The sequence below is a fragment of the Frankliniella occidentalis genome, unplaced genomic scaffold (genome assembly GCF_000697945.3).
Source record: "Frankliniella occidentalis isolate FOCC.00 unplaced genomic scaffold, Focc_3.1 Scaffold40, whole genome shotgun sequence".
NCBI classification, from domain to species: domain Eukaryota; kingdom Metazoa; phylum Arthropoda; class Insecta; order Thysanoptera; family Thripidae; genus Frankliniella; species Frankliniella occidentalis.
This window is the reverse complement of record NW_026267170.1, coordinates 1,031,773-1,041,714: the sequence shown is the minus strand read 5'-3', so window position 1 is coordinate 1,041,714 and position 9,942 is coordinate 1,031,773. Positions and strand designations below refer to the sequence as shown.

Sequence of the window (9,942 nt, the reverse complement as noted above, 5' to 3'; positions counted from 1 at the left end):
TTCGTTATACAGTGTGCATTATGGCGGGGCGCTAGAAAAAGGGTTTTGAAATTGAGAACGCAACAGTGCGAAAACGTTGCCCTATCCGATGACGGATCCAACCCAAGTTTAAATCTTGAAATCGGTTAACATTTTCTGATCCCGCAAAACGTTCAAAGTTTCACATGGCGCTCCTGAGGCAAAGAGGCTATGAAGTAAAATTTTCCGATTTCGGCTTTCCAGCGAACATTTTTCAAAACTGAATTTCGGGAATGCAAACTACAAAAAAAAAGGCGTCTGATGATGTGCCTTTACACTTGCACTTACACGCATCCTGTAACTCACGGGCCAAAGGATCTCAGAACTGCCCACAGTTTGTAAGCGAGACGGTGAAGGTAACACTACCCTATCATCGAGCAACTGCTGTTAACAGATAAATTAATCTAGTAAGAAATTATGAGTGAACTCTTCAAAGTAAAACCCCGGTGAGCAGGATTTCTGACTTTTGAAGGCGGAGGCCTATTTACGACGCTTTATTTTGCCCCACTCGAGTGTCAGCGCCGCAGGCCTAGCTGTATGTGCGCCAGGCGCGTCGCAGCGGAACAGTGTTTCGTGAGATATCGCGAAGCCTGTTACGCGAGACGTGGTCTGGCGTACATATAGCTAGTTGGCTGAGCGATTAGCGAAGCCTATTACTCCAGTGATGATCAAATAGTATCGCGTCTGTCTGTCTGTCATCACGTTAACTCGAGAACAAATTGAGCTAGCGACCTGGGATTTTCAGGGTCGTTTTGTGTCATAAAAAGACAGATCGAGTTTGAAGATGAGCATTCTAGCTCAAAAATTGGCTTTTTAAAAAATCAAAAACCACAGGTCCCACAAATAATGTTTTTTTTAAAAAAAAAAAAAAAAAATACCCGGTTTCAAAGGGGTAACTCAGCAAAGTAGAGCCCTTTGGGCGAAAATTTCGTCCGTTTGGCTCTATCTTTAACCATTTAGGCGCCACAGGGAGTTTAGCCTTTCACGGCTATACGGACATGAGCCCACCCGGAGTTGAGCCCGGGCCACTGTAGGCCCAAGCAGTGTCCGATATGAGCCTAGCTGGACGTAGCCAGGACCAAAGCTGACGAGTCAGTCTCGGATCTAAGCTCATATCGGGCATTGGTCGGGCCTACAGTGGTCCGGGCTCAAGTCCGTATAGCCTTGTTCACGAAAATAAGCGAAAAAATGTTTAACCCTGCATACTGCGTCGAAGTGACGGGAATTTGACGGGCCGCAGGCCAGTATCTTTGTTGGCTGAGCGATTAGCGAAGACCATTACTTCACTGACCGAAAAAGTTTCATTCTATTTGTGTGTTTGTTTGTGTGTTTGTCTGTCTGTCCGCACGATAACTCGAGAATGGATTGAGATAGCGATCTGGGAATTTTAGGGTCGTTTTGTTTCAGAAAAAGACAGATCGAGTTCGAAGATGAGCAGTGTAGCTCAAAAATTGACTTTTTAAAAAATCAAAAACCGCAGGTCGCAAAATATTTTTTTTTATTTTTGGCTGAGCGATTAGCGAAGCCTATTACTCCAGTGATAATCAAAAAGTTTCGCGTCTGTCTGTCTGTCTGTCATCACGATAACTCGAGAACGAATTGAGCATGCGACCTGGGATTTTCAGGGTCTTTTTGTATCATAAAAAGACAGATCAAGTTCGAAGAAGAGCATTCTAGCTCAAAAATTGGATTTTTTAAAAATCAAAAACCACAGGTCCCACAAATAATGTTTAAAAAATTTTTTTTACAGTTTCCTAAGGGGGACCTCGTCAAAGTAGAGCCCTTTGGGCGTAAATTTCGTCCGTTTGGCTCTATCTTTAACCAATAAGGCGCCACAGGGAGTTTTTGACTAAAATAACCGAAAAAATGTACAACCCTGCATACTTAGTCGAAGTGACGGGAAGTAAACGGGCCGGAGGCCCGTATCTTTGTGTACATTTTAGCGCTTCCCGACTCGGGTGTCAGCGCCGCAGGCCTAGGTAGATGTATGCCAGGCGCGTCGCAGCGTAACGACCAGGAACTCAATAGAAACCAACTTTCAGGTAAATAAAAAAAAGAGAGAGATTTTTCTGTTTTTTCTGATGAATATTGGGAAGGAGGGGTCGAATTTCCAAAGCAAAATTATTGATGCTGATGGTTTAGCCGCAAGTAATGCTGTGAAGTTTGATGGTAAGTAATTCTTTTTCTTTATTATCTATCATGAAAACTATTTGTTGTGACATTAATTGATTTTATTTGTTTTCAGCAACCAAGCACATCGTTGACTTTGATGCGAAGTTACCAGAATCAGATGCATCGCCAATGAAGAAGCAGAAATCAATGTAAAGCAAGTGTGCGGTGTATATAGGTTTTGTAAGGTTGTACATTTGTACAACAAGTGATTGTTTTCTTTCATGTTAAGTCTTTTTGTTTTGTTTTTGTAAACCATTAGTAATTTGGTTAGTAGCATGTTCCTTCATTGTATGTTACTTAATGTTGTAGATGTTCTACGTATTCTATGAATAAAAAAATATTGAACATTGATTTCTACTAATTGATTCACATGGACTTGAACTTTTTCAAAGACTTCTGGTGATAAATAACAAAAAAACAAAAGAATTACTTATGAAAACACACAGCAGAGCAGCATCACACAAACAATTGCAATTTATTTTTAAAGTCTTTTTTTTTTTTATTCCATTGATTTATTTGCTCAACACCATGGCCTGCCATAGCCTAGTAAATGCGATTGCTTGTGATTGCAGGCGGGCACAAGAATATCAAGGATCCGCTGCCGGCTTCCCAGCGCCGCAACCACGCCATGATTGAGCGGATCGTCGGCCAGCACGACGTGTACGCATGGCTGAGGGCCGCCTCTTCAGTACTTGAGGGGCATAAGCTACCGGCTGAAGGTCAACACAACACGCATGCACCAAGAGAGTGATAATGAAGATCAATGAATTACCCTACGCTTAAGAAATAAAACATCTCAACATCCCCCGCAATATTTAAAATAGTGGACACATTAGTAAATTGGACACGAAAATATTGGACATTTTTGAATGGACAAAGTTGTATGGACAATGGAAAAATGGGGCAAAAATGAGTAGGGGAGAGTGGGGCACCTGGAGACAGTCGTGATATCTCGAAATGTTTGAATTTTCGCGCCATTGCGTCCTGACTGGAAGATGGCAAATGGTCCGAAAACCTCTTTCAGAAAGGACGGTGGTTGTCATCGAAGCGGTTGTGGAGTCCTTGGCTGTCAAACTTTATGTCTCCCCAAAACACGTAAAAGTAAAAATTTGATTTTTAGGCAGTCGTTTATCGACTGACTTTTACATTTGGTCAGAAGCAAGCCAGCCTTTTCCAGTTAAAGTACAAGCCAGCCAGCGCCCAGCCCCAGCCCAGCTAGTATATATGGGCGTGTGTGCGGGTTTGGTGTGGCATGTGTTTCTTTAAAGCGAATTGGTCAGTAAGAATTGTCCCAAAAATTAGATAAAAATATCAACGGGTTCTGTGATTTGTGAGCTTTCAAATGGCTCAAAAACATGTTGAGTCAGATCACAGGGGTTGTGATACCCAGCGTCATAACTTCGATGTGTCTCGCGGGGCACGTAGAGACAATTTTTGTGGGGCACCTGGAGACACCTTAATTTATGTCCGAATGTTTTTAAAATCACGTGATGATCAAAAACTAATGCCAAAAAATGTTTACAGAAATGGTCCGCAACTACAAACCTATGACAGACAGGGGTAAATTTGGAGAGGGCAAGATGAAGGCAGCCATAGAAGCAGTAAAGGGAGGCCTTTCATTGAGAAATGAAATTTTGAAATTTTATGTTGCCTTTAATTTAAGTATGTGACAAGATGTTACATTTAAATGTGCTAAAACTATAAGCAGGTGATATTTTGACTTTTATTTTGACTTTACTGTGAGTAGCATACCTAACAAAATGTTACTTGTAATTACCAAGGCAGAATTGGGCCATTCTTTTAGTGATATGGGGGAGGAAGGGGAGGGTGTGGGACATGCTATTTTGGCAATAAACTGCACTATTTTTAGTTGCTAGAGTAAAATTTGTTGGCTGTCTCCAAGTGCCCCACGGTTGTCTCCAGGTGCATCAGGGGTAGGGCACCTGGAGACATAGTGCATCCGGCACTCAACACACCACCATACCTAAACCGTTCAAAATTTTCCAACAAACAAAACTGATCCAGTTACTGCTAAGTTAGGGCTTTCACCTCGTCTCTCAAACGCGATCCTAACTTTAAAATCCACTGAGCAGTAAGTGAAAATGGGCGAAATGTCTCCAGGTGCCCCACCCTCCCCTAGGACGGAAAGGTGTGGACGAAAGTGTCATGGATGAAACGTCGTAAAACCAAATGTGTGGGGTACACCGTTATTCCGAATGCGGACAAGTCCTTAACTTCAAATAACAATCATCCCGTTACGGTTTGGACAGTATTTGGAACATATTGTGGGGGTCGTAAGGATTCCGTTCTCAGCCCACAGAATTTTTAAAAGGGTAGTAAAAAGTAATATATGTACGAAATCCAAAGTTTTATTGTTGGCACAAAATTTTTAACAGCATTTTTCTTTTCATTGGGCAAGCACTTGAATAATTATTATGTCTCTTCTGTGCTACACATACTATACATTTAAAAATATATGCTGTTTTGAAGGTAATCATACCTCGCCGGATTACATACTTGTAAAACAAACATAGGTAGGTATATTGATTTTGTATGTTTCTCACACTTTCTCATTCGTAATCTGAGGTACTTCACAATCTCAAATCAAGTTCAATTTATATCAAAACCATGGATTTCATCCTAAAACCACATTTCATTCATTTTTCATCACAAAATTATAACATATTTACTCTACAACGAAATCTTACTCAGGTGTCATACATATCTACTTACTTCAGAACAATCAGTCAAAGCACTCTAACAGCATAACAAAATCAGGTCACCGAAGACATTTACTTTACTTTTGCTGCTACTGCCGCCGCCGCTGCGCCGCCGATTGTGATAGAAAACAAGCTGTATTTTTGAGTATGTTTAATCGTTTTGAGAGTACAATATCAAACCCAAGTAGCAGAGATTTGTCATCAATACGTCAATATGACATCAAATTTTGATCAATTTTATTTTAGTCACTATGACGTTTTTTCCATTGAAGAACATGACCATTTTTTGATGTCAAAATGACATCATAGTGATAAGACGGAATTTTTAAGCAAATAATATTGCTGGCCCTTTTGCCGGCCCTTGACGCACTCTGCTTGATTGTCTCTATCTACTCTCTCAGCTTTGCACCGCCAGAATTTGACATGAAATGTTATCTGCAAGTGGGATTCGAACCCACGACCTTTCAATCCCAGCAGTGACTTGCTAACCCATGAGCCACATATGGATCTGAATAGCATTGGCTTACGTACTCCTAGTGGTTTAATTTAAACCCATGTTTACATTAGCTGATATCGTAAATGACGTAAACATTACAGTTTCTATCATTGTGCAAAACAGTCAAAAATTTGTCAGTTTTTAGTCTTGGTCAATAATTTGTCCATTCCATGTCACATTGTGGCTGCTGTGACCTGTTTGATAAAAATTAGGTCAATATTATGTCAATTTGATGTATTCTTGACTAATCTCTGTAACTTGGGAAAGCAGACAGGAGACAAAGTAGAACTTTTTGGATTGTTCATGGGAGAAATAAAGATAAAAGAGGACAGTCAAGGATGAGTTACCAGAAACCAAAGCTGCTAAAATTGAGTTCGATTTCTATTTGCAAAAATGCCTTGAGTCAGGCGTCAAGGGCCCCTATGGTTCACTGAACAAAACTTAGAGAAGGAACAGCAGCCAACAGGCAGAATCATAAGAAACACAAGTGCGTACCTATCTACATGTTGCATACATGTTATAGAAACTTTTAAGGATGTAAGGGATTCAATAAAATAATAAGTGTATTTTACACGAATTTTAAATACTTAATATTAAATACTTACTCTACATTTATATGTAGTATATACATTCAAGAGACATTTAAATTATTGTATGCTCAATTTGTTTGGCAAATTCAAGATAGATTTTATGTACCCTATTTTATGTATATGTACTCTACAGAGGCACCGATCCAGCGATATCCATCTGTTTTTGTCTTATTGCAAAACACAAAATATATCACATTTATTTATGTTTCTGATTACACATTTCAAAATATTCTAATTTTTGATCACAATTATTGAACAAAATTAATTACTTGCCCCCACTTTGGACTACCTCAAACACTGCTCAAAGGTCATATTAAGATTCCTAGTATCGTAGAAAAGCTTAGAGAACAACATAAACACTTGCAAAGTTTTGAGACTGGCTGATATATTTAAGGTTGAAGTGGTTGACAAAAAATAAGGACGGAGAGACAGATTAAGATTTTGAAAAATACCAGACTATAGAAGAAAACTGCTCCATTAAACAATGACTTTGGATAAGGAATATGATACGGAAAAATTCTAAACTAAACATGGACAAAATGTTTCTCTTCAAAACTAAAAGTTTTAGATTTTCGTGTTACGTGTTACTATACTCTTGGCATGGTCTTGATGCTGGATTGTATACACATTTTTTACTGTCCAGTGGAATTAATAGTAAGCCCTATGTGAACACAACGTGTGTGTGATAGTTCGAAATAAGTATTTAATTGCAAGACTGGAGTATAGCAATAATCATTGTTCTAAGGGGAAAACCCACAGCATTTTGGTCCCAAAACCAGTGAACTGTCAACGAAGCATTCTGGAAGCATATTGCTAATAAACTCATATTTCCGGACAATTCAACTGTTACACAGGTAGAGAAAACAAGGAGCATTGTGGGTGAGATGAGTAGTGGATAAAGGAGGGTACTAGGTTGAGGGAGGAGGGAGCTAAGTAAGGCATTTAAGAAAATAAAGAAGAAAAAACAGTATACCCGACGTGACTTAAGTTGTTTACCACCCAGATCAAAAGTCAGCCTTTGGTATGCGGAAAGCTGGGCGATGGAGGCTGGTTTTCACAAGATTTCGAATATCTGCCATCTTGTGCATCCTACTCGAGACCGCCTGTGCGCAGTGCTGTGGGGCCGCGGCTGTGGGAGGCGCAGGTGGGGCGGGTGGCGGCGCAGGAGAGTACTCGCCCATGGCCCAGAGCTGGAAGTGCTGCTGCGCAGGCGCGTGCCCGTTGCCGCACGTGGAGAAGGTGGTGTCGCAGACCGACTCTTCGACCGCCTCGATCCGCTTCAGTTTATTTCTCGGTGGTGGCGGCGGCCTCAGGACCGATGTGGCGCCCGGGGCCGGCGCGCTGGCGCAGCTCGCGGCCCCAGCCAACATGGACAAGCACTCGGGGCCGCCGGCCGCCGCACCGGACACGATGCAAATCCCGCTGTCACCGCTGACTGTGCTGTTGTCAGCCTGCTCGATGCTCGCCGACGACAAGCCGGCCGAGAGGGATGTCACTGTGTAGCCGCCGTCCACGATGATGTTGTCGAACTGTGGACAGGGCGAAGGGAACACCTTACAGACACAATAGGGGTGGGTCGGGGTTGTGTTTGAGTAGGCGGGCCGGACACTCACCTGAAATATGTTGCCATCCATCTTGAGCGAGCTGCGCCTGCAGGTGCTGCTGCTGCAGAGGCTGGAGCGGCGTGGCGGCGTGGGCGGCGGGGCGTGGTGGTGATGGGCCGACAGCCGGCGCAGCGCCGCGGCGATGGCCGGGGGCGGCGCGGGCGCCTCTTGCGAGGGCGACAGCTGGTCCTCGTCCTCCTCCTCCAGGCTGTCCCGGTGCAGCAGGCGCCTCCGGGACGCCGCGAGGCTGTCGCGCTCCCGGTCGAGAGGCGTGAGCGGCGGCGGCGAGCCGTCGTCGTCGAGGTGGCCGGTGGCGTTAACGTGCCGCGGCGTCTCCTGGTCGCTGCCGCTGTCCCCGGAGGCCCCGGAGCTGCCCAGGCGTCGGCGCCCGCTCCGACCCTTATCCTGCTGTAGCTGGTCGGACTGAAGCAGTGGGCGGCCGCTGCCCGAGGACGAGTCCGAGTTCTGCCGTATGCAGGTCTGCGAGCGGCCGCGCTGCAAGTTGTATTGGTTGTACTGCGCGGGGTACTTGTAGGCCAGCCTGACCAGGCCGCTGCCACCGCCATTGCTGCCCGTCATGGGCCCCGGGGACTCGCCCGCGCTGCACAGACTGTCCGCGGTGAGGGGCGTGTCCGTGCCCACGGGGCCCAGCGCGCCCAGCGCGGAGGGGCCGTGGTAGCCGGACAGCCCCGCGGGGCCCAACGCCCCCAGCGGGCCGCCGAGGTCGACGCTCACTCCCGCCGCCGTGGGCAGGTGGAAGCTTTGCACCGACATGCTGTCACAGTGCGACGACTGCTGCCGGAGCGGGTGGGCTGGGTGGGATGAGGCCTCCATCGATTTACTGCAACGGAACGTACCGGCGCCATTAGTATACTGATGCATGCACCTCTAGGAAAAGAAAATAATGTGATTTTAAGACTAGGAGGCCTACGAAAAGTCTCCTAAAAAACCTCTCCTAAAAAAACCTAACCTTTTTCTAACACTGAAAATACAGGAGTCACGCTAATTTCGTTTTTCCTGAGAGAGCGAGGCTTATTAATTTGAATGGCCGATGGCCACCGTCCCTTAAGAGGGGAGATGATCCAAAACCATTACTCCGATGAGCGACAAAATTCCGTCACTCTTCTTACACTAGACACACCACACACCATCCCACTAGTTGAGTAAAGCCAGCTGTTTTAAGTTTCAAAATATCAATTGACGAATTTTCTAGTTCACCCTAATGTGTCTGAACTGCAAAATTAAGCACTTGGTTTTCGAGAAAGTGCTAATTTCACTCCATGCAAGGTCCTCTAGCACCTGATAGGCAGGCAACATCTTGCCTATAGCGCATGCGTGTACTGCGGAGAGGCCGACCCAGAGTCTCGCAGGCAGGCGCCGAGCTCTCGCAATTTGCGGTTCTGTTCCACGATAAGGCTGAGCCCTCACCTGTAGCACGAGTCAGACCGGCCGTAGCTGTGGCCGTGCCCGGGGCTGTCCTGCGGCGCCCGGGGGATGTTGAGGTGCAGCAGGCGCGCCACGAGCTTCTTGGCCTCGAGCCGCACCTCCTCGTTGCGCAGCACGTAGATCCAGGGCGAGACGCACGAGTTGACGTGCGCCAGCAGCAGCACGATGGCGGGCGTCTGCCGCTGCAGCACCACGAACACAAAGTAGGGCGTCCAGCAGGTGAGGTACGCGCCCACCACGAAGAGGGCCGTCTTGACGGCGCGGCCCTCCTCTCGCAGCAGCAGCGTCGAGAAGCTCGCGTTGGAGCAGCGCCGCTTGTTGTTGAGCACGATGGAGCCCAGGGGTGGGTTGCGCCCCGGCCGACGGGGGACCTCCCTGGAAACGAGCGAGGGTGAGCACAACGTCAGACCAAACGTATTTATTATTATGAAACGCCATGCGCAACCGACGACGTCACGTTCGTGTGTAAATGAGTGCGCACCCCTTGTGCTCGGGCGTGCCGGTGTTGAAGGGCGGCAGGCTGAGGTCCAGGGAGCCGCCCCGCGACCCGGACCCCGCGTCCAGAGACATCTGGCCGCCGTTGGCGCTCTGCGTGGACGTGCACACGCTGTGGCGACGGGTGCGCTTGCTGTTTTGGTGCGCCGCCAGCGACATTTGAATGTACATGTAGACGATGATGTAGAGCGGGAGCGCGAAGCCTGTGCGGACACAAAAAGAGAGATTTTCATTTGTTAGGCGCGCACGAGGAAAGCGAAGTGTAGCGCCTACCGACTGTGCCCATTAACAAGAGCTTTCCTATTGAGTATGTCAAAGCCGGAGTGATGTTTGAGTAAAGGAAAGCCGAGGAAAGCTCATTGACTTGACGGCCTAGGCTACCGGCGACGCCGTTGTTAGGG

At 46.2% G+C, this 9,942-nt stretch overlaps 1 protein-coding gene across 1 annotated transcript in view; it reads right to left on the bottom strand.

The window, feature by feature from the left end:
• Positions 1–4,543: 4,543 nt before the first annotated feature.
• LOC113209455 (uncharacterized) overlaps positions 4,544–9,942 on the bottom strand; it is a 132,512-nt gene continuing 127,113 nt past the window's right edge. Inside the window, exons 5-8 of the mRNA XM_052266577.1 lie at positions 9,528–9,744; positions 9,029–9,421; positions 7,610–8,441; positions 4,544–7,525 (exon numbers count right to left, since the gene is read on the bottom strand). Coding sequence (XP_052122537.1) covers positions 7,001–7,525; positions 7,610–8,441; positions 9,029–9,421; positions 9,528–9,744 — 1,967 coding nt within the window. The 3' untranslated portion in view covers positions 4,544–7,000. The remainder of the gene's footprint in view (positions 7,526–7,609; positions 8,442–9,028; positions 9,422–9,527; positions 9,745–9,942) is intronic.